General features: G+C 47.5%; 1 protein-coding gene across 1 annotated transcript in view; it reads right to left on the bottom strand.

Moving 5' to 3' along the window:
• Positions 1-25402, bottom strand: part of LOC143955176 (uncharacterized) — a 79640-nt gene extending 54238 nt beyond the window's left edge. Inside the window, 6 exon segments of the mRNA XM_077465268.1 lie at positions 8746-8750; positions 11922-13367; positions 23045-23186; positions 23721-23864; positions 24803-24903; positions 25020-25402. Coding sequence (XP_077321394.1) covers positions 8746-8750; positions 11922-13367; positions 23045-23186; positions 23721-23864; positions 24803-24903; positions 25020-25053 — 1872 coding nt within the window. The 5' untranslated portion in view covers positions 25054-25402.
• Between the last annotated feature and the right edge of the window lie 202 nt (positions 25403-25604).

Raw genomic sequence — 25604 nt, 5'->3', positions numbered from 1 at the left:
CATATTGGTCACTGGAAGTTCAACACGGCACCTCATGGCAAAGAACTCTCTGAGGATCTGAAAAAAATAATTTTTGCTCTACATAAAGATGGCCTAGGCTAAAAGAAGATTTCCAAGACCCTGAAACATAGCTGCAGCAAGCTGACCAAGACAGCGGTTTAACAGGACAGGTTCCACTCAGAACAGGCCTCACCATGGTCCACCAAAGAAGTTGAGGTCACGTGCTCAGCGTCATATCCAGAGGTTGTCTTTGGGAAATAGACATATGAGTGCTGCCAGCATTGCTGCAGAGGTTGAAGGGGTGGGGGGTCAGCCTATCAGTACTCAGACCATAAAATTGGTCTGCATGGCTGTCATCCCAGAAGGAAGCCTCTTTTAATGAGGATGCACAAGAAAGCCCACAGTTTGCTGAAGACAAGCAGACTAAGGACATGGATTACTGGAACCATGTCCTGTGGTCTGATGAGACCAAGATAAACTTATTTGGTTCAGATGGTGTCACGTTTGTGTTGCGGCAACCAGGTGAGGAGTACAAAGACAAGTGTGTCTTGCCTACAGTCAAGCATGGTGGTGGGAGTGTCATGGTCTGGGGCTGCATGAGTGCTGCCAGCACTGGGGAGCTCCAGATCATTTCGGGAGCATGATCCCCCCCCTCGGAGACTGGGCTGCAGGACAGTATTCCAACATAATAATGACCCCAAACACACCTCCAAGCTGACCACTGCCTTGCTAAAGAAGCTGAGGGTAAAGGTGATGGACTGGCCAAGCATGTCTCCAGACCTAAACCCTATTGAGCATCTGTGGGGCATTCTCAAATGGAAGGTGGAGGAGCGAAAGGACTCCAACATCCACCAGCTCCGTGATGTTATCATGGAGGAGTGGAACAGGACTTCAGTGGCAACCTATATAGCTCTGGTGAACTCCATGCCCAAGAGGGTTAAGACAGTGCTGGAAAATAATGGTGGCCACACAAAATATTGACAATTTGGAAATTTTTACTTAGGGGTGTACTCACTTTTGTTGCCAGCGGTTTAGACATTAATGGCTGTGTGTTGAGTTATTTTGAGAGGACAGCAAATTTACACTGTTATACAAGCTGTACACTCACTACTTTACATTGTAGGAAAGTGTAATTTCTTCAGTAGGGATGGCCGAACGGTTCGCCCGGCGGTCGTTTCGCAGCGAATTTCGGCTGTTCACGGTCCGCCCGATCGGCGGACTATTGCCGCTGTTCGCCCGGCGGACTTCCGTGTTTACTGTGTAAAAGAACTTTGACCTGTGATGACACATCCATCATGTGGTACAGGACAGCCAATTGAGACATTACAGCACATGGACACTTGGACATTCCCCCTAACTTATAAATAGACCTGATCCGGCGGCCATTTTACATTCTTTCGTATGTCACTATAGGGAGAGGTTGCTGTGTGGAGCAGGGAGACTCCAGTGACCCAAATCGCTAGCTATTAGGTCCACAAAAGTTCTTTGAAGGACTGGTATGGTATAGGTGTTAGGTGTAGTTCAGGATATAGGTTTGAGGCACTGCTATTCAAGTCATTGTTGTAGCAGCCTGTCTTTTGTCAGTGTAGAGAGAGGGACAGGATGCTGTGTGCAGCAGGGACAGTCAGTTTAATCATTAGCTGTTACTATTAGGTCCACAAAAGTCCTTTTCAGGACTGGTATGGTAAAGTAGTACAGGATATAGTTTTGAGTGCTATTCAAGTTATTGTTGCAGCAGCCTGTGTTTTGTCAGTTTAAATAGGGACAGGCAGGAAGCTGTGTGTGGCAGTGAGGGACAGTCAGTTTAATCAGTAGCTGTTACTATTAGGTCCACAAAGTTTCTTTTCAGGACTGGTATGGTAATAGGCTTGTACACGTATAATATTCTTTCTTACAAATACAGAAAGAATATTATACTTGACTGCTGCCCTTCTGCTGCAGTAGTCATTTATGAGTATAGGGACTGAGGTACAGTCTGCTAATCACAACCTACTAGTTCCACAAAGGTCCTTATAAGGACTGGTAAGGTATAGCATACTACAGTACATAGGGTTGAGTGAGGTACAGTCTGCTATTCCTTAAGGACTGGTATAGGTCCACAATATATAGGGTTGAGGTGCACTACTGCTGACTGCTGCCCTATTCTGCAGCAGTCCTTTATCAGTATAGGGACTGAGGTACAGTCTGCTAATCACAACCTACTAGTTCCACAAAGGTCCTTATAAGGACTGGTAAGGTATAGTGTACTACAGTACATAGGGTTGAGTGAGGTACAGACTGCTATTCCTTAAGGACTGGTATAGGTCCACAATTTATAGGGTTGAGGTGCACTACTGCTGACTGCTGCCCTATTCTGCAGCAGTCCTTTATCAGTATAGGGACTGAGAGTTTTGTCACAGAGTAATTTAAAAATGACAGGCAGAGGAAGAGGCAGGCCCTTCCGCAGGGATGGTAGGGGTAGGGCAGGAGCAACAGGCTTGAGCCAAAGTGGGAAGTTGCAGAAGGTGCGTTCAATTACTTTAAAGGACGCACCAGACTTGGTTGAGTGGCTCACTCAGCCTTACTCATCTGCACCCTCCTCATCCTCTCGATCTGCACCCTCTTCTTCACTCTCTGCTATGTGCACCCCCAAAGACACTACCACCAACAACACCACCACCACCACCACCACATACCTTCCGCTTGAGTCACAGGAATTATTTTCCGATCCATATCAAGACATTTCTGATGCGCAGCCACTCAGAGTAACCAGATCAGCCCAAGGAGGAGGTTGGTCACCGGTGTTGCTGCCTACTCCGAGATCTCTACTTATAGCGGTGGGGAAGGTGACGTCGATGATGACGTGTCTAGTGATGTCACGTGGGTGCCCACAAGAGAGGAAGAGGAGGGGAGTTCAGAGGGAGATATGGACCAGCAGATAGGGAGGAGAAGCAGGAATAACTTACATTGCACAGGAGGGACAAAGCAGATTGCTAATGTATCAGGAGCGAGTCATCGACCATGTACGGTCACATCTGGTGCTCCCAGGACGCCGGCACAAGGCTCTCCGCAGTGTGGGCTTTTTTTTAACGTGTCCGCTGCTGACAATAGTGTTGCCATCTGCAATCATTGCAGTCAACGCATTAGTCGCAGTAAGCCCAACACTCACCTAGGGTTGACTGCCTTAAGAAGGCACATGAGCAGCCATCACCAAGCCCAGTGGGAGCAACGGAACACACAAAGCCACACTCCAGGCTCTCACCGTCCAGCCTCGTCTTCTTTTTCTCCTTCTCCTCTATCCTCACAATTGTCCTCCACTCCACCTTCCATCACGCCAAGCTCACGTTTTTCTGCAAAAAGGCAGGTTTCCGTGGGCCAAATGTTCGAGCGTAAAAAAATGATGACGCCGGATAACCCTCTTGCCCAACGGTTGACTGCTGGCTTGTCAGAACTGATAGCCCGCCAACTACTGCCATATAAACTGGTGGACTCGGAGGCCTTTCGAAAATTTGTGGCCATTGGAACACCACAATGGAAGGTCCCAGGAAGGAAGTATTTCTCAGAGAAGGGCATCCCAGAGCTATATGGCCATGTTCAGCGGCAAGAGAATGTATCTCTGGCACACAGTGTCGGTGCCAAGATACATCTGACCACAGACACGTGGTCTAGCAAACACGGGCAGGGAAGGTATATCACTTTTACTGCCCACTGGGTGAACCTTCTGACGGCCGTCAAGCATGTAACCCGTGGCACCCGTGTAGATTTGGTTTTACCGCCACGGATTGCATGCAGGCCTGGCTCTTCTTCTCCTCCTCCTCCATCCTCCTCCCTCTCCTCCTCGGCTAACTCCTCCTTTTCCACTGCTAGCGTCTCTTCCGCTGCGCCGCCCAAGCTCCCCAGAACCCATTCGACATGCCAGGTGAGACGTTGCCATGCCGTGCTGCGTCTGTTGTGCCTGGAAGCCAAGAGCCACACTGGCCCGGCACTCCTTTCAGCTTTGCGTTCACAGGCAGATCAGTGGCTAACACCGCTCAATTTGACAGTTGGTAAAGTTGTGTGTGACAACGGTGCCAATCTGCTTAGTACATTGAAACAGGGCAAAATTACACATGTGCCATGCAGGGCACACATCTTAAACTTGGTCGTGCAGCGATTTGTTTCAAATACCCTGGGGTCCAGGAGATCTTGCGGCAGGCAAGGAAAATCTCGGCCCATTTCAGAAGATCTTACACGGCCATGGCTCGCCTTGCTGACATTCAGCGGCGACACAATCTGCCGGTCAGACGTCTTATTTGCGATTGCCTGACGCGATGGAACTCAACCTTCTATATGCTTGATAGGCTGCTCCAGCAGAAACGTGCAGTTAACGTCTACCTGTATGAACTCTGCGGCAGAACAGGTTCTGGGGAGTTTTTTTTTCACCGCGCCAGTGGCTGCTCATGCGTGACGCATGCAGACATCTGCGGCCATTTGAGGAGATCACCAAACTGGTCAGTCGCAGCCATGGCGCCATCAGTGACATGGTACCTTATTCCTTCTTTATGGAGCGTGCATTGCGTCGTGTCATTGATCAAGCTGTGGAGGAGCAGGAGCGGGAAGATGAGGATGCTGGATGAATTCCCAGGGGGGGCTACTCTATCTCAGACAAGTGAACAACAGGAGTCTGAAGAGGAGTCAGAGGAGGATGGTGCCGGGGCCGATGAGGAGGAGCAAAAAGAGCATGCTTTAAACCTTTCTGGGATCCCTGTTGTTGTGCGTGGATGGGGACAGGAGAATGAAGAGGACGTCATTATCCTAGATGATGAGCAGGAGCCAGGCCACCACACCGCTTCCAGTTTAGTGTAAATAGGGGCCTTTATGCTCCAGTGTTTTAATAGGGACACCCGTATAAAAAGCATAAGGGTCAAGGACCAGTACTGGGTGGCAACGGTACTGGTCTTAGACCCCCGGTACAAACACAAAATGGCAGAAATGTTACCGCCATCACAGAGGGCTGTCAGAATGGAGCACTTCCAGGCCTTGCTTCGAGAAATGCTGCATTCTGCTTTTGCGTGCACTGGCAGAGGAGCAATTCCCACTCCCAGAGAAGGAGTTGCGGGTACCAATCCAACAGCGCCTGCAAGAAGAGGCTGGTTTGAAGATGTGTTGGTGACTTCTGATATGAGGTCATTCTTTCAGCCGACCCATCGACAGGTGTCATACGGATCCAGCATCAGGGAATGCCTAGACCGTCAGGTGTCCGACTACATCGGGTTAACGGCCGATGTGGACGCTCTGAGGAGTGATGAACCCCTGGACTACTGGGTGGGCAGGCTTGACCTCTGGCCAGAGCTTGCCCAATTTGCAATCAAACTGTTGGCTTGCCCCTCGTCCAGTGTCCTGTCCGAAAGGACGTTCAGTGCAGCAGGGGGGATCGTGACCGATAAGCGTACTCGCCTAGCTCACGAGAGTGTTAACTACCTCACATTTCTAAAAATGAATGAGGCATGGATCTCGGAGGAATTCAACACATGTGACCAGTAGACCATGTATATGTCTATAAACAATTTTTTTAATCGAGCACTTCCTTGTCCAAAAAAAGCACACCGTACTATATGCCCGTACCCTCCTGTTTGAAGAGGTTGAGCGATGTCATATTTCTACTTGGGCTGCTTATTATGAGGGGCTCCCACCATCCCTGTTCTGTGCTGACTTCCTCCTGGGGCTGCTTATTATGAGGGTCTCCCACCATCCCTGTGCTGACTTCCTCCTGGGGCTGCTTTTTATGAGGGGCTCCCACCATCCCTGTGCTATGCTGACATCCTCCTGGGGCTGCTTATTATGAGGGGCTCCCACCATCCCTGTGCTGACTTCCTCCTGGGGCTGTACCTCTGCTGTGCATATTATGAGGGGCTCTCACCACCGCTGTGCTATGTTTATTATGAGGGGCTCCCACCATCCCTGTGCTATGCTCATTATGAGGGGCTCCCATCATCCCTGTGTTGACTTCCTCCTGGGGCTGCTTATTATGAGGGGCTCCCACCATCCCTGTGCTATGCTGACATCCTCCTGGGGCTGCTTATTATGAGGGGCTCCTACCATCCCTGTGCTGTGCTGACTTCCTCCTGGGGCTGTACCTCTGCTGTGCATATTATGAGGGGCTCCCACCATCCCTGTGCTATGCTCATTATGAGGGGCTCCCACCATCCCTGTGCTGACTTCCTCCTGGGGCTGCTTATTATGAGGGGCTCCCACCATCCCTGTGCTATGCTGACATCCTCCTGGGGCTGCTTATTATGAGGGGCTCCCACCATCCCTGTGCTGTGCTGACTTCCTCCTGGGGCTGTACCTCTGCTGTGCATATTATGAGGGGCTCCCACCATCCCTGTGCTATGCTTATTATGAGGGGCTCCCACCATCCCTGTGCTGTGCTGACTTCCTCCTGGGGCTGCTTATTATGAGGGGCTCCCACCATCCCTGTGCTATGCTGACATCCTCCTGGGGCTGCTTATTAAGAGGGGCTCCCACCATCCCTGTGCTGTGCTGACTTCCTCCTGGGGCTGTACCTCTGCTATGCATATTATGAGGGGCTCCCACCATCCCTGTGCTATGCTCATTATGAGGGGCTCCCACCATCCCTGTGCTGACTTCCTCCTGGGGCTGCTTATTATGAGAGGCTCCCACCATCCCTGTGCTATGCTGACATCCTCCTGGGGCTACTTATTATGAGGGGCTCCCACCATCCCTGTGCTGTGCTGACTTCCTCCTGGGGCTGTACCTCTGCTGTGCATATTATGAGGGGCTCCCACCATCCCTGTGCTATGCTTATTATGAGGGGCTCCCACCATCCTTGTGCTGTGCTGACTTCCTCCTGGGGCTGCTTATTATGAGGGGCTCCCACCATCCCTGTGCTGACTTCCTCCTGGGGCTGTACCTCTGCTGTGCATATTATGAGGGGCTCCCACCATCCCTGTGCTATGCTCATTATGAGGGGCTCCTACCATCCCTGTGCTGACTTCCCCCTGGGGCTGCTTATTATGAGGGGCTCCCACCATCCCTGTGCTATGCTGACATCCTCCTGGGGCTGCTTATTATGAGGGGCTCCCACCATCCCTGTGCTGTGCTGACTTCCTCCTGGGGCTGTACCTCTGCTGTGCATATTATGAGGGGCTCCCACCATCCCTGTGCTATGCGTATTATGAGGGGCTCCCACCATCCCTGTGCTGTGCTGACTTCCTCCTGGGGCTGCTTATTATGAGGGGCTCCCACCATCCCTGTGCTATGCTCATTATGAGAGGCTCCCACTATCACTGTGCTGACTTCCTCCTGGGGCTGCTTATTATGAGGCGCTCCCACCATCCCTGTGCTATGCTGACATCCTCCTGGGGCTGCTTATTATGAGGGGCTCCCACCATCCCTGTGCTGTGCTGACTTCCTCCTGGGGCTGTACCTCTGCTGTGCATATTATGAGGGGCTCCCACCATCCCTGTGCTATGCTCATTATGAGGGGCTCCCACCATCCCTGTGCTGACTTCCTCCTGGGGCTGCTTATTATGAGGGGCTCCCACCATCCCTGTGCTATGCTGACATCCTCCTGGGGCTGCTTATTATGAGGGGCTCCCACCATCCCTGTGCTGACTTCCTCCTGGGGCTGTACCTCTGCTGTGCATATTATAAGGGGCTCCCACCATCCCTGTGCTATGCTCATTATGAGGGGCTCCCACCATCCCTGTGCTATGCTCATTATGAGGGGCTCCCACCATCCCTGTGCTGTGCTCACTTCCTCCTGGGGCTGCTCATTATGAGGGGCTCCCACCATCCCTGTGCTATGCTGACTTCCTCCTGGGGCTGCTTACGGTGCAGGTGTCAGTGCTGTATATCACGGTGCTGGTGTCAGTGCTGTATATCACGGTGCTGATATCAGTGCTTTATGTCACGCTGCTGATGTCAGTGCTCTCTATCACGGTGCTGGTGTCAGATCACTCTATCATGGTGCAGGTGTCATTGCTGTATGTCACGCTGCTGATGTCAGTGCTCTCTATCACGGTGTCGGTGTCAGTGCTGTATATCACGGTGCTGGTGTCAGTGCTTTATGTCACGCTGCTGATGTCAGTGCTCTCTATTACGGTGCTGGTGTCAGATCACTCTATCACAAGCAGGTGTCATTGCTGTATGTCACGCTGCTGATGTCAGTGCTCTCTATCACGGTGCTGGTGTCAGATCACTTTATCACGGTGCAGGTATCATTGCTGTATGTCACGCTGCTGGTGATCATCTCCTGCACCCTCTTCTTTGCCTACCCTGACCTTCACTCTCCTCCATTGCCTTCATGCGCTCCACAGTCCTGAATTGTCACAATTTCACATATAAAAAAAGAATGCTTGTAGTTGTCGATCCCAGATTCACCTCATACATGTGTTATGTCATTGGCCATGTGGTGGGACTATGTTTGCACAGCTATTAATTATGTTGTGGCTGCAAATTTGACCTGTAGGTTTGCGAAGTTCGCCTCCCATTGAAGTCAATGGGGCCCGCCGCGAACGTTCCGGTTCACGAACTATCGCCCGCGTTCGCGAAACGTCCCGTCGGAAGTTCGTCCATCACTATTCTTCAGTGTTGTCACATGAAAAGATAGAATAAAATATTTACAAAAATGTGAGGGGTGTACTTTTTGGGAGATACTGTATTTATATATATATTGTTGTGGAAATGTTATTAAGATGTATTTAATATGTATTGTCACAGTGTCTCCCAGTGTTGGTTCTCCTGCAGTGGACTGGGGCAGACTGACTCTGGGTGAGACCTGTTTTGGTAGTGGAAAGCTTCTTGAGGATGCAGAGAAGTGTTTGCAGAGTGGGGATATGTCCGCCAGTGAAGGGCCCCTGTGCAATGCACAGACGATCCTCTGGGGGGAGGAGTTCACTCTGCAAAGACATTATCGGTTATGGGGGATGTACGCTCGTGTGTCTCTGTGTGTCTGATCAACACGTAGGGAGGCTATGGTGTGTTCCTGCAGATAATCTTCCATCCTCAGGAATGGTAGTATAATCCGGGTATGTGTTGTTCTCTGAATAATGCAGAATAAAGGTTCACGCCAATGGTGAAAACAGCAGTCTTTGAGTGCGTTATGGTCGGGGACAGCATCCATGATTTCAAGGCCAGCCATGCGGCTTCCTTTGTCTTACTGAAGAGCATGGCTTACATGAAAGGGCACTTTATTAGGAGACACGGATTACACACCGTGTATAGTGGAAGTTCCGTGACAATGTATATACTCTGCATTTAGTATAGACTAAGTATTCAGTGTAGACGCTATATTCAGTCAGTGCAGTCTATATACACAGTGTATTGAAGTGGTTAAGGGAACCAAGATATAAAAAAAACTGTCACGGGGTCCCCCCCAAAATACATACCTTTAAGGCCTGGTATGGATTTTAAGGGGAACCCTGCGCCAATTTTTTTTTAAATGGCTTGGGGGTCCTCCCAAAACCCATACCAGGCCCTTATCTGAGCAAGCAGCATGGCAGGTCAGGAAAGGTAAGGTTGGCAAGCGAGCCCCCCCCACCTGAACCATACCAGGCCATTTGCCCTCAAAATGGGAAGGGTGCATTGGGGTCCCCCCCAAAGCACATTGTCCCCATGTTGATGTTAATTGTCCTCAACAAGAGACAAACTGCTTACTGGTTGAACAGACAGTGGGGTTTACAGAAGGCAGTGACCCATCAGGCTGGGAGGGTGGGAAATGGCTCCGGTGTGAAACAGTGTAGTGGACCATGTTTAAGATGACAGCCACGGATAATGTTGAAGCTTCTATGGCAATATCTGAGTGGATTGCAACAAGGGTGTCAGGAACCATGAATCAGACTGAGACAGGAAATGCAGTAGAAAAAAAAAATCACACCTTTAATGTAATAGAAAAAAATAGTACAGATCAGGAACATAATAAAAACACAAGCCAGGGTTCGGAAGCCAAAACTGGTAATCAGGAAGCCAGAGATCAGCATAGTTGGAAGCCAAAGATCAGGAACCAGTCAGGACGTCAGCCGGGCAAAGTCTTTAACAGGAACTCAGCAGAGACACTCAGGATATGTTGATGAAGGTGAAGGCATGAAAGACATGAACAAGGCAGTTTAAATAGCCAGAAGGGGCTGGCTGTAGGCTGGACTGATGAGGCAGGTAATGGTAACCAGCTGAGCCACTGTGGAAACAATGAGTGGCTGGTAATTAACCGACAGCTGAGCAGCCTTGAGCACTGAGAAGAGCTTCTAGAAGCCCAGCCCTGACAAAGGGAAGGTCTGCCTGAGAAAGAATGGGAGGATGTACTGGCCCCTTTCCTGACTGCAGATCCTCAACTGGTGAATTGTGATTTGGTCTCAGAGTCACCATGGGACTATACTAGGGTTGTCACCTCATCCCTTTAAACCTGAACACATATGAATTACACAGGTTCTGAGGCTAATTTAATGCAAATTAGGCACCAAGTGAGTTTAATTACCTCCTTAATCAGCCACAGAACATGTGTCATTAATATGTGTTCCGTTTTAAAGGGATGAGGTGACAACCCTAGATTATACATTGCTAAAGGCAGAAATACTAGTCAGGCTGGGAATGAGTGTTGCTTTGAGGGGGAGCCGAGTTCATGGCTGGGGCTTTGACAGGGCTAAGCCTGTCTGTGTGCAGCTGTATCATCTAATGCAGGGGGGTCTCCAAACTTTTCAAATAAAGGACCAGTTTTATTGTCCTACAGACTTTAGGGGGCCGAATTGTGGCCGGCAGGAACAGTTCCCAGGCCCGGCATCAGTGAGAATAAATATGAGCTCGGGGGTTGGTGGTCAATAGGAGGAGGAGTACTGCCCCTATTAGTAGGAGGAATAGAATCCTATGATTGGTATTGGTGGAAGAAATAGTACCTCATTGTTGGTGTCAGTGGAACAGTCCCCCAAGAGCTGGAGAAAGGCTAGCAAAGGGCCATATTTGCCCCTAGGGCTGTTGTTTGTAGGCACCTGTTCCAGAAGGTCAGGACTCTGTGCAGGCCAGTCAAGTTCCTCCACCCCAAACTTGCTCATCCATGTCTTTATGGAGCTTGGTTTGTGCACTGGTCCAAATCATTTGGTGGAGGGGGGATTATGGTGTTTGGTTGTTTTTCATGGGTTTTGCTTGGCCCCTTAGTTCCCGTGAAGGAAAACTCTTAAGACATCAGCATACCAAAACATTTTGGACAATTTCATGCTCCCAACGTTATGGGAACAGTTTGGGGATGGCCCCTTCCTGTTCCAACAAGACTGCCGACCAGTGCACAAAACAAGGTTCAAAAAGACATGTATGAGCGAGTTTGGGGTGGAGGAACTTGTCTGGCCTGTGCAGAGTCCTGACCTAGACCCAATAGAACACCTTTGGGATGAATTAGAGCGGAGATTGTGAGCCAGGCCTTTTCACCCAACATCAGTGCCTGACCTCACAAATGCTCTTCTGGAAGAATGGTCAAACATTCCCATAGACACTCCTAAACCTTGTGGACGGTCTTCCCAGAAGAGTTGAAGCTGTTGTAGCTGCAAAGGGAGGGCCAACTCAATATTGAACAGACATCCACCAGCCTCTCTGACCAGCTGCTTAATAAACAAGTACCCGCCCTCTACTATTAACCCGCTCCTAAACCTGCACCAGGCTGACTCGTCTACAACAGAGCTCTTCATACTATGACCCTCCAGATGTTCAGGAACTACAATTCCCACCATGCCTAGTCATGTCTGTGAATGTCAGAGTATTACAATGCCTCATGGGACGTGTAGTTCTGCAACAGCTGGAGGGCCGAAGTGTGGAGATCCCTGATCTACAACATCAATAAGGAAGATCACTCCTATGAATTCTCTGGTGTTGCAAAAGGTTTCCTTTCTTAGTGAAAGATTTCCCGCACTCTGAACATGAATAAGGACGCTCATCTGTATGAATTCTCAGATGTTTACCAAGGTCTGCTTTGTCAGTGAAAGATTTCCCACACTCTGAACATGAATAAGGGCGCTCACCTGTGTGAATTCTAAGATGTCTATCAAGAGGTCCTTTATGATTGAAAGATTTCCCACACTCTGAACACGAATAAGGACGCACACCTGTGTGAATTCTCTGGTGCTGAATAAGTTTTCCTTTCAGAGTGAAAGATTTCCCGCACTCTGAACATGAATAAGGACGCTCACCTGTGTGAATTCTCAGATGTTTACCAAGGTCTGCTTTGGCAGTGAAAGATTTCCCACACTCTGAACATAAATAAGGACGCTCGCCTGTATGAATTCTCTGATGTGTAACAAAGTTTCTTTTGTCAGTGAAATATTTCCCGCACTCTGAACATGAATAACAACGCTCACCTGTGTGAATTCTAAGATGTCTATCAAGAGGTCCTTTATGATTGAAAGATTTGCCGCACTCTGAACATGAATGAGGACTCTCACCTGTGTGAATTCTAAGATGTCTATCAAGAGGTCCTTTATGATTGAAAGATTTCCCGCACTCTGAACATGAATAAGGACGCTCACCTGTGTGAATTCTCTGGCGCTGAATAAGATTTCTTTTCCGAGGGAAAGATTTCCCGCACTCTGAACATGAGCAGGGACGCTCACCAGTGTGGGTTCTCTGGTGCTGAATAAGATTTCCTTTCTGAGTGAAAGATTTCCCGCACTCTGAACATGAATAAGGATGTTCCCCTGTGTGAATTCTCTGGTGCTGAATAAGATTTCCTTTCTGAGGGAATGATTTCCCGCACTCTGAACATGAATAAGGATGTCCCCCTGTGTGAATTCTCTGGTGCTGAATAAGATTTCCTTTCTGAGGGAATGATTTCCCGCACTCTGAACATGAATAGGGAAGGTTACCCATGTGATATTTCTGATGTCGCAAAAGGTTATGTTTCTGAGCGAAAGATTTCCCGCACTCTGAACATGAATAAGGACGTTCTCCTGTGTGAATTCTCTGGTGCTGAATAAGATTTCCTTTCTGAATGAACGATTTCCCGCACTCTGAACATGAATAGGGAAGGTCACCCATGTGATATTTCTGATGTCGCAAAAGGCTATGTTTCCGAGTGAAAGATTTCCCGCACTCTGAACATGAGAATAGATTGTCACCTCGGTGATCTCCTTCATGGGGTGAGGAAGTTTCCTCGGGATTAGAAGGATCTGTTGATGGATCTGCAGTGTGAGATCTTACATGGATATTTCCAATCATAGTATGTGATTGATGAGAAGATTCCCCCTGATCAGAGGGATCCATTGATGTCTCCGGACAGGAAGGTCTGTGATGTATATTTTGTGTATTTGGATTTCCTCCTGGAGGATCCTGTGTGATGACATTATCTTCTGACTTACAATCAGCAGATAATAGAAGACGTCTCTCCGAGGAATTCCTGACATCACATCCATCTGTTGGAAAGAAGTAAAAAAATAGAATAAATCTCAGTAGATGACAAATAAGTGGAGTTTTGGCTCCTCCTCCCCGTCGGTGGAATAAGTGGAAATGCCGATCTCACAGCTGGGCTCCTGTTCTCCCTCCAAAATCAACCAGAAAAGTCTTCACACCGAGTCCATATATCATCTGCTAATTCTATAATAATAAATAGCTATGACTGAGGCTTCATTATCCAAAACGCGTTAGTGGATTGTTACTACATCGGATTGGCCGGATTTTATATTATGAAGAGTTTGCAGATCATATATGGACTCCAAAAAAAAAGTCACTTTGGTCTAACAGTCACTTTCACAGAGCTCTGGCATGGAACCGGGTACAACTGTAACATCAAAATATGGAAAAAATAATCTTCCTCCAAGATTTACAATGCTGGTGTCCTGGGGTGGCTCCACCCCTCCCCCATCAGTGTGGAGACAACCTAAGCTGTTGCAATGCTTTATTAAAGGGTTAGATCACCTCTACAGAAGAACTGTAAAGCTGAACAAACACCAGATCCCTCCTGGACCCCGCTTTACATGTGATGGGTCTGACCAATCAGAATGCATCTGGTCCATCCTGGCAGCTCAGTATGGAGAAGACAGAGCAGTGGGGTATTTCATATCCCCTGACCATTGGAGTGGTGAGAGAGTCCTGATAGTAGAGGATGGCTGACGGTAAGTACAGTGAGGACCGGGGGTGGGGGGGTGAAGGGGGTCCGGTGTTGGGTCACCTTTACAGTTTTTCTGTATTAGGAAAACAAACCCTTTAATGTGACTTTAGGGGTCTGTGTGACCAGTGATGTCTCATCCGCCTTCCATTGAAGGTAATGAAGTACATATTGCGCTCCATTCGCTTTTTCCCCTCAACCACAGCAACCCGGGAAAGTGACAGCCGGACCCGGAAGTGATGTCACCCACATACAGTGTATCTGGAAAGTATTCACAGTGCTTTACTTTTTCCACATTTTGTTATTATGTTACAGCCTTATTTCAAAATGGATTCAATTAATTATTTTCCTCAAAATTCTACAAACAATCCCCCATAAAGGCAACATGAAAGAAATTTGTTTGAAATCTTTACAGATTTATTAAAAATAAAGAATGAAAAAAAAATCCCATGTACATAAGTATCACGGCCTTTGCTCAATACTTTGGGCATCATCATGTTATGCCCTTTGGTACTGCTAATAAACAACTCTTTTTTAATACAATATTGACACATTTTTTTCACCCTGCTGCCTAAAAACCCCACTTTGGGGAAGCTTTCTCCCTTATAGCTGTGGGGGGATGAGCTGATTGAGGAAGTAAAACAGTGTTAGTTAGAAGTAGGATAGGCTTCTTTAAAGAGAAGGGTTTTCAGGGATCGTCTAAAGATGGATGGATTAGGGGACAGTCGGACAGATTGGGGTAGGGAGTTCCAAAGGATGCGAGAAACTCTGCAGAAATCCTGTAGGCGAGCATGGGAGGAGGTGACAAGGGAGCTACAGAGCAGGAGGTCTTGGGAGGACCAAAGAGAGCGGCTTGGTTGGTATTTTGGGACTAGGTTAGTGATGTACCTGGGGGCAGAGTTATGGATGGCTTTGTAAATTATTGTTAGTACTTTGAATTTTATTCATTGGGTGAGTGGAAGCCAGTGGAGGGATTGGCGGAGAGGGGTGGAGGACACTAAATGGTTGGTAAGGTGGATGAGTCTTGCAGCGGCATTCATTATGGACTGAAGGGGGGGGATAGTCTATGTAAAGGTAATCCAATGAGGAGGGTGTTGCAGTAGTCAAGGTGAGAGATGACCAGGGAGTGAGTTAGAAGCTTGGTGGTGTCATTAGTTAAAAAGGGGCGTATTCTGGAAATTTTTTCGGAGGCTAATGCCGTGTACACACGATCAGCCTATCCAGCGGACTTAGTCTGGCGGACAAATAAAACACAACACACAAGGGTTAAAAATAATTTATTGCACAGCTCCGGGGGTCTTTTTCCATCTTGGGGGGTCTTCTCGCCAGACTCCTCCGCTATCTTCTGCTAGCTCTTTAACTAGCGGAGGAGCCCGGCTTTCTTCTTCGTCGCCTGGGGGTCTTCTTCCAACTTCGGGGGGTCCCCCTCTTTGGTACTTCTTGCCGGGCCTCCGCGCCTTCTTCCAGCTCTTTTACCGGCGGTGGCCCGGTCTTCTGTCGCCACTGTCTTCGCCACCTTCTGTTATTCTGTTCTTCTCTTCTTGAGCTGTTGACTCGTCGCTGTCTCTGGCCGCAATGACAGGGACGTGCCGTGCGGCAACTTATATAGGGACATCGCCGGGTGATGTGCCCACCCATTATGATGTCACAGTCCCAGAGGATGCTGGGACTGTGACATCATAATGGGCGGGGACATCTCCCGGCGATGTCCCTATATAAGTTGCCGCACGGCCCGTCCCTCTCATTGCGGCCAGAGACAGCGACGAGTCAACAGCTCAAGAAGAACAAGAACAAGAAGAAGAGAAGGCGGCGGCGGCGATAGAAGACCGGGCCACCGCTTGTAAAAGAGCTGAAAGAAGGCGCGGAGGCCCGGCAAGAAGAACCGAAGAGGGGGGCAGGACCCCCGAAGTGGGAAGAAGACCCCAGGGCAGCAACGAAGAAGAAAGCAGGGCTCCTCCGCTAGTAAAAGAGCTAGCAGAAGATAGCAGAGGAGTCCAGCGAGAAGACCCCCCAAGATGGAAGAAGACCCCCGGAGCTGTGCAATAAATTATTTTTAACCCTTGTGTGTTGTGTTTTTTTTTACATTTTTTGTTCACAGGTGAATGGGTAGGGGTACATTGTACTCCATACTCATTCACATAGGGTAGGGGCCGGGATCCGGGGGCCCCCTTATTAAAGGGGGCTCCCGGGTTCCGATAAGCCCCCCGCCCGCAGACCCCGACAACCAACGGCCAGGGTTGTTGGGAAGAGGCCCTTGTCCTCATCAACATGGGGACAAGGTGCTTTGGGGTGGGGGGGCCACGCGGCCCCCCTTCCCCAAAGCACCTCCCATGTTGAGGGCACACGGCCTGGTATGGCGCAGGAAGGGGGGGCGCTCGCTCATCCCCACCCTTTTTCCTGACCGGCCGGGTAGCATGCTCGGATTAGGGGCTGATCTGGACCTAGGGGGACCCCCATGCCGTTTTTTCGGCGTAGGGCTTCCCCTTTAAGTCCATAACAGGTGACAGGGCCAGCGACGCTTCCTTCGCTCCGTGGGGGAAAAGTCCGTTCATTTCAAAAGTACCGCGGACTAGCACACACACGGCCGTATTGACCACCGGACTGCGAGTCCGCCGGACATATTTTAATGTAAAACTACTTTCTAGTCTGCCAGACTTTTGGGTAAAAAAAAGTCCGCCGGAGCCCACACACAGGTGGACTCGAGTCCGCAGGACTTTTCCACCAGATTGTTTGATCGTGTGTACGTGGCATAAGGCAGCATGATTTGGACAGGGCTATGTGGGTCTGAGAGGACAGTTCATAGTCTAAGGTTACCCCTAGCACCCTGGCATGTGGGGATGGACTGATAGATGTGCCATTGATCTTGACAGAGAAGTCAGGGGAAGGGGCATGTGGGGGAGGAAATATTAAGATTCAGTTTGAGGACGTGGTTTGACATTCAGGCTAATATGTCTGTTAGATTGATGGGGTGAGCTGGCAATAAAGTGAGTTTGGGCCTCAAATAGACATTAATTCAGAAGTAAATAGAAGTACCATCATCCTAATCAGTAATTTTTAAAGACAAGAGGTTATAGGAACACCCAGTTGCTGAGGCTGTACCTGGTGTATCCAAACCTACAAGATTTATGGGAAGTTTGTAGACTATCTCGGTACTTGGTAATAGATATCAATCAAGAATGATAAAAAAATTATACAAAAAGTTTAATAACAATCAACAAAGATTTATACAAAACATATGAAACAATCAAGAAATTAAAAACATATCCACCGCAACCAAACAATTACTATCGGGTTTCGCCGTAAGATTTATGTTGAGAGGTGGTGTGACAAAATTCCTCTACCCGGTTTTTGATGGGGTGAGCTGAAGAGCACAAAGATAGATTTGGGTGTCATCAGCATATAAATGGTAGTGGAAGCCATGGGAGGCTATCAGCTGACCCAGGCAGGATGTGTAGATTGAGAATAGTAGAGGTCCAAGGACAGAACCTTGGGGGGACCCCAATGTTAAGAGGAGTTGGAGAGGAGGAAGTGGAGTTGTAAGTGACATTGAAGGAGCGATGAGATAGGTAAGATTCTAACCAACGGAGAGCGCAGCCATGGAGACCAAGCAAGTTGAGTTTTTTGAGGAGGAGGGGGTGGTCAACTGTATCAAAGGCTTCGGATTTTTTCTGACGGATTTTGGCCCAAACTTGTCTTGCATACACACGGTCGCATAAAGTTGTCAGAAAATCCGATCGTTCAGAACAAGGTGACGTAAAACACCTACGATGGGACTATAAAGAGGGCAGTAGCCAATAGCCTTTGTCTCGTAATTTATTCTGAGCATGCATGCCACTTTGTCCGTTGGAATTGTCTACACACGTTCGGAATTTAAATGATCAGATTTTGCTGTCGGAAAATTTTAGATCCAGCTCTCAAACTTTGTGTGTCGGAAATTGGAACCCACACACGATTGGATTTTCCGACAACAAGATCCGATCACACATTTTCCGTAGGAAAGTCCGACCATGTGTACAGGGCACTAGAGTAAGGCCGCGTACACACGGGCGGACTGTTCGCCCAACTTTGTCCGCTGAACAGTGTTTCAGCGGACAGTCCGCTCGTGTGTGGGCTTCAGTGGACAGTTTCAGCGGACAGTCTGACGAACAAAGTTTTTCGGAATTCCCGTAAGACAGTCCGCTGAAACTTGGTTTGAGCGAACAGTCCGCTCGTGTGTAGGCTTGTTCGTCAAACTAAGTTCCGCGCATGCTCAAAAAGGATTTACACGGCGAAGGTTGCATTGCAGTGTATAGGACGTCGTTTTTCTAGTCCCGTCGTACGTGTCGTTCACGTCATCGCGCACGCTTTGAGCGGACTGTTCGTTCATCATGTGTGGTCAAGTCCGTTCATGCAAATTTTGAGCGGACTGTTTGTCGGATTGTTTGACGAACAAAGTTGGGCGAACAGTCCGCCCGTGTGTACGCGGCCTTAGAGTACGTAATAATGGCCGTTGGTTTTGGCTGTTAGTAAGCCGTTTGTAAGTTTTATTAGTGGCAAAGAAAGGGTTAAAGGAGGCAGTACTCTGTATACACACCTAAATACACTGGTGTACCAGTATCTGTGACACCGCTGTATAAACTATTCATAGATATTAAATATTGTAAAGCTCCGAAAAAATAGAATAGGTGGTAGGGAGACTGCACTTCACTTATACCGGAATATAAGATAATAAATCTGCTAAAAAAATATACAATCTTGTGAAGCGTAGAGTACAAGAAGCATGTGTTCAGTGGAAAATGACATAAGCGTATCGATACTCCAGATGTATCAACTCCAGTGCACCATCAATGAGGTTATACACACTTACAGGCAGTGGTGTCACTAGGGGGCAGAGGGGGCCATGTCCCCCAACATTATACTGTGCCCCCCATTTGCCCTCTCAATTAAAATAAACGGACACTGGGACCAGTCTAGAATGCAGGGGACAGGGATGCCCTGAGCCACCGTAGTGCTGGCTCTGACTCTTCCTCCACCTGACTCCATTCCCGGCCACTGGTTGCTAGAGCCACTTGGCATCTAACAACCAGTGACGTCAGAGCCGGCATTAGTAGTCCTCTCTCCTCCCTCCTCTCTCACACGCAAGGGGGGAGGAGACACAGGTGATCAGCTCCTTCTCCCCTCCCTCCTCTCTGATACAGTATGGTAGAAGAGACACATCCAATCAGCTCCTTCTCTCTCCCCTGCCCCCTCGCCACTCTCATCCTGTGTGTGTACTACGGGAAGTGTGAGCTTGATTGCTTTGCACTTGACCTCCTGCGGTACACACACAGCAGTGGTGGCGGGGGAGGGGGGAGCAGGGAAGAGAGAAGGAGCAAATCGGATGTGTCACCTCTTCCATCCCGTACAAGAGAGGAGGGAGGGGAGAATGAGCTGATCACCTTTGTCTCCTCACCCATCACGTGCGAGAGAGGAGGGAGGGGAGAGAGAACTACCAGGTGTTCTATCAAGAAATGGAGGTACTAATGGGGACTGACAGGAGGCGCTAATGGGCACTGATAGGAGGTACTTATGGGCACTCACAGGAGGTGCTAATGAACACTGACAGGAGGCACTAATGGGCACTGACAGGAGGCACTAATGGCCACTGATAGGAGGCACTAATGAGCACTGATAGGAGGCAATAATGGGCACTGATAGGAGGCACTAATGAGCACTGATAGGAGGCACTAATGGGCACTGATAGGAGGCACTAATGGGCATTGATAGGCAGCATTAATGGGCATGGATAGGTGGGATTGGTGGGCATTGAGCACTGATAGGCAGCATTGATGGCCACTGATAGGCTGCACTGATGAGGAGGTGCTAGGAGGTGGCATTGATGAGCAATGATTGGTAGCGCTGATAGGCGGCATTGATGAGCACTGATAGGCTGCACTCATAGGCTGCATTGGTGGGCACTGATAGGCGGTATTAATGAGCACTGATAGGCGTTATTGATGAGCACTGATAGGTGGCACTGATAGGCAGCATTGATGAGCACTTATAGGCAGCACTGATTGGCGACACTGATGAGCATTGAGCACTGATAGGCAGCACTGATGGCCACTGATATGCTGCAATGATGGGCACTGATTTGCTGCAATGATGAGCACTAACAAGTGGCACTGATGGGCATTGAGTACTTATTGGCTGCATTGATGAGGCGGCACTGATAGGTGGCATTAATGAGAAATTATTGGTGGCGCTGATAGGCAGTGTTGATGAGCACTGATAGGCAGCACTGATAGATAGCACTGATAAGCTGCACTGGTAGGGGGCATTGATGAGCATGTATGTTAGCCCAACATTGAAAGAACAATTACACACTTTGAATCTAAGTGGCCGCCTGCAGCTGCAATGTTCAGCTAACATCTCTCTTTCCAACAAGACCTCTGGAGTGCATTCTATTATTGATATATATATATAAATTGTGTTTTATAGTTTGCCCCCCTACTTTTGTCTCTGTCCCCCATATGCCCCCCTATATATGAAATCTGTGGATGTCACTGCTTACAGCCAGAGAGGTGGCTCTAGGCTTTGTGAGGTCTTAGGCAAAACCTAGACATGAGGCCCAAACACGCCCATAATGGGAAAAATAATTCAAGCGATTAAAAAATAACTGTATAAATTGCATTAATTAAGAACTTTTGAAGTGCTGGTGTCAGTGCTCTCTATCTTGGTGCTGGTGTCAGTGCTCTCTATCTCTAATCCATGCTGATTACTGCTAATGATACCGTTCTCATTACTAAAATCTTGTATATAGTCCCTTATCATCCCCTCCAAGATTTTACATACTATTGACTGTCAGTAAAAATTAGGAACAATAGTCTGGCAATTACTTTACTGAGTTCCCTAAGTACCCTCCGGTGCAAGCTACCTAGTCCCGGTGATTTATTAATTTATTAATTAAAAGTTTCTCAAGTCTAATTTTAATTCTGTCCTCTGTTAACCATGGAGGTGCTTCATGTGATGTGTCATGAGGATAAACACTGCAGTTTTGGTTACTGAAGTCTCCCCATTCGCTTGTGAAGACTGAGGAGAAGAATAAATTCAAAAACTTTGCCATCTTCCCATCTTTTGTAACCAGATGTCCTTCCTCATTCTTTATGGGGCCAATATGGTCTGTCCTCCCTTTTTTACTGTTTACATACTTAAAGAATTTCTTGGGATTTTTTTGCTCTCCTCCGCTATGTGTCTTTTATGTTCTGTCTTAGCTGTCCTGATTGGACCCTTACATTTCTTGTTGCATTCTTTATAAAGTCTGAATGCTGATAATGATCCCTCAACCTTGTATTTTCTAAGGCCTTCTCCTTGGCTTTTATATGCATTTTTACATTGGAGTTAAGCCACCCAGGACTTTTGTTCGCTCTTTTAAATTTATTACCCAATGGGATGCACTGGCTAATGCCCTTATTTAATATGCCCTTAAAGCACACCCATCTCTCCTCCGCCTTCTTTGTTCCTAAGATTTTATCCCAATTTATGCCTTCTATATTTACCATTCTGTCCAGGTTCCATAGAAATACATTTGACTGATATACAGAATCACAATTGCATTTCCTCTCTCTCTCTCTAATAACAATGTACCGGATTTGGCTGTGCGGTATTGTCCATAACTTTTTATAGCTTAGTTGCATCCCAGTAAATGGCATCAAAAGTCCAGTCCTTGGAACCAGTGCTGGGACAAGGTCATCCAGTGCCCAGGGCAAAGATGCCAAACGGCACCCACTCCTCATTCATGATGTGCAAGTTTAGGGGATCCTACACCGATCAGTCACTCCCTTGTCTAAATCACTGTCAATATCATTACTATCAGCCTTGTAACAGAAGGAAGGTGCCCCCATCCATACAGTAAACCATTGTGCCCAGGGCAGCCACACCTCCTGCCCACCCCTTGTCCCGGCCCTGCTCCAAACCCATCCAGGGGTCCCGCTAAGGGGAAACTCCACCACAAAGTTCAGTTCAGCTCTTTACAGCATCCTCACTGATCACCTCCCATACAGGAACAGACCACAAGGTCCGATCCGGTTCAGAATTAGGGAGTGACACATGAAGGGGAAGGAACATCACAGCACCAAGGGTTAACTCTTACCACACCACACATTAACCCTTTAGAAGGCAAACATATTTTACCTTTTAGAACCTGCCTATAGGATGATGTGATGGTCTGATAATTATCTAACATTTTTTTACACTACAATCCTTATACTAATGCCGCGTACACACGACCGGACTTTTCGAGGGACTAGGTCCGACAGACTTTCGACGGAGTTCTGACAGAGTTCTGATGGACTTTCCAAATGAACGGACTTGGCCACACACAATCACACCAAAGTCCAACGGATTCGAACGTGATGACGTACGACCGAACTAGAATAAGGAAGTTGATAGCCAGTAGCCAATAGCTGCCCTCGCGTCGGTTTTTGTCCGTCGGACTAGCATACACACGAGCGGATTTCTAGGTAGGAATTGGGTCTGGCAGAGTTCCAGCGGAAAAATTTGAAACATGTTCTATTTCTAAAGTCTGTCGAATTTTTGCAAATCAAAAGTCCGCTGCAACCCACACACGATCGAATGGTCTGCCGGAATTGTTCCGTCGAACCTTTGATGTTGAAAAGTCATCCAGGGGTCCCGCAAAGGGGAAACTCCACCACAAAGGTCAGTTCAGCTCTTTATAGTTTCCTCACTGATCACCTCCCATACAGGAAGAGACCACGAGGTCCGATCCGGTTCAGAATCAGGAAGTGACACATGAAGGGGAAGGAACATCACAGCACCAAGTGTTAACTCTTACCACACCACACATTAACCCTTTAGTAGGCAAACACATATTTAACCTTTTAGAACCTGCCTATAGGATGATGTGAAGATCTGATAATTATCTAACTTTTTTTACACTACAATCCTTATACTTAGAAGTAAAATGAGACTTTGACCTGTTTTTTTTCCACAATGTCTGTTACCTACCTGTGTCAAAAGGTAGAGAAATGTCCTTCTGTTCACTTTTCATAATCATCCCGACCTCCTCCATGAATGGCTGATCACCCCCCACATACGTCTCTACTTCTTCTTCTTTAACCTCAGCTTTTATATTAATCCGTTCTTCACCCTTCACCAAAAATAATAGAAAATATCTATTAAAGTCAACTCAAGGCAGACATAAAGGATACAAATGACAACGCATTCAGTATGTTCCCTCCATTGGAAGAACACAAGGATGAAGAGGACCAGCGATGTGTCTGGGCTTAAGACCCACAGAGGAAAGGAATGTATATTAAAACATAAAAATGGGGGTGAAAAATGTAAGGTGCTCAATGTAGCTAGAAGTGGGGATGGGGGGGGGGGGGTAACAAAGGCTGCACTTCAGATGTTGAAGCAAAACAAGAGACTACACAGAAGAACGTCATCTCATGGCTTAGAATATATATTTAGGTCTAGATATCCAGCCCCACCTACCTGATGATGGTGGGGGATGGTGTGATCCTCCTGTATGGAATCCCGGGAACACAGAGGAGGGGGAAATCTCTCACCCTAAAACCCAAAAATGAAAGAACAATATATAAATAGAGCAAGAGATTTAATAGAAAAATATCATCTCATAGGTTAGAATACATTTATGTTCTAGCTGCTCAGTCCCACCTACCTGATGATGGTGGGGGATGGTGTGATCCTCCTGTATGGAATCCCGGGAATACAGAGGATCTCCCTCCTCCATAGACTGCGGATCCCCGGACTTCTCTTCTTTTTCTACTTTAACCTCAACTTTGATGTCTTTCAGTTTTTCTCCCTAAACCCCAAATGTGATAAAACAGATTTATAAAAGGAAACAAGAGATGAAATAAAAGAATGTTAGTTTGAAGCGTAGAATTCTACAACTTACAGTTGAAGCTTGGATTGCGAGTTAATGAGCGTTTCGCAATATGAGCACTGTATTTTTTTTAAATCCTGACTCGGTTTGTCTTGCAAAACGAGCAGGATTCAATAGTTTGGCCTGAGGCGGGGGGGCACCAGTGCTGAACGGAGCTGTTTGGAAATGCTTGGAAATACTCCGTTCCTGAGCCTTTCTGAGGTTTTCCAAGTTCAGCTGAGCTGTCCTTGGGCCTTTCCGATTGTTTCGGAGACTCTTTGGCACCCCACCTCTGGCCACATGTGGTATTGCATGCCATTAAAGTCAATGCGGAACAAATTATTTTCGTTTCCATTGACTTCTATGAGGAAACTCGCTTTGATATGCAAATTCTTTGGATTACAAGCATTCTCCTGGAACTGATTATTGTTGTAATCCGAGGTTCCACTGTATTTGAGTTCTAATTGCTCAGTAGACATTATTCTCTGTAAATTCGTACATTCGGGAGGATCAAAAATACCAATTGCTATGTTTCTGAATTTTGTACGAAATTTCATTCACGAAGTTCGGATCCAAATTCCGTTACAACGGAAATGAGAATGTTCGTTAATTACGATTATTCATTATGATGAAGTTAAAAATCCCAGGAAGTCAGTCAGCACAGCAGAGAGATGGTGGGAACCCCTCATAATGATAAATTAATCGTAACGAACATTCGTAATTGTTATGAAAAGTTTATGAACCTAGCGAAAATTTGTATTTCGCACAAATCCAAATTGAATTTCGGACACGAATTACAAATTAATTCTAATACGAAACGGAACGAAACAAAAAAAAATTATTGACGGTGCATGTGTCTATTGCTCAGTCCCACCTACCTGATGATGATGGTGGGGGATGGTGTGATCTTCCTGTGTGGAATCCCAGGAATACAGAGGACGGGGACATCTCTCTGGTGGGTTCCCATTACTGGATCCATCTGTAGGAAACACACACACTGACTGAATACATTGTTTCTATGTGTTTATCAGATGATGGGGGATCTAGGTGGAGCCTCCGTACTGCTCTCTCCTTTACAATAAAGTCTCCTCTTACCCGGTGATGTGAGGGGCGGCTGATTCTCCATCATGACGTCCTTGTAGAGAGCCTTGTGTCCTTCTAAATAATCGACTAGTTCCTATCCTGTAGATTGCTCTGTGATATCACAGAAAACATGTGACCAGGAAGCAGGAAATGGAGGACGGGAAAGTGAAGTGAATAGGAGGAGCTGCAAGCAGATCACATATTATTACCCTGAAGGTCTCTCCCTCCCTCCGTCCATCTTCATTTATATTATATCCTCTCTGTATACCCCTCTCTCTCTCTCTGTATATCTCCCTGTATAGCCCTCTCTCTCTGTATATCTCCCTGTATACCCCTCTCTCTGTATATCTCCCTGTATACCCCTCTCTCTGTATAGCTCCCTGTATACCCCTCTCTCTGTATATCTCCCTGTATACCCCTTTCTCTGTATAGCTCCCTGTATACCCCTCTCTCTGTATATCTCCCTGTATACCCCTCTCTCTCTGTATAGCTCCCTGTATACCCCTCTCTCTCTCTCACTCTCTCTGTATATCTCCCTGTATACCCCTCTCTCTCTCACTCTCTCTGTATATCTCCCTGTATACCCCTCTCTCTCTT

The sequence above is a fragment of the Lithobates pipiens genome, unplaced genomic scaffold, assembly GCF_037356315.1.
Source record: "Lithobates pipiens isolate NorthernLeopardFrog02 unplaced genomic scaffold, aLitPip1_a1.2 Scaffold_35, whole genome shotgun sequence".
NCBI classification, from domain to species: Eukaryota; Metazoa; Chordata; class Amphibia; order Anura; family Ranidae; genus Lithobates; species Lithobates pipiens.
The sequence above is the reverse complement of the archived record's forward strand: the minus strand, read 5'-3'. Positions and strand labels throughout refer to the sequence as shown.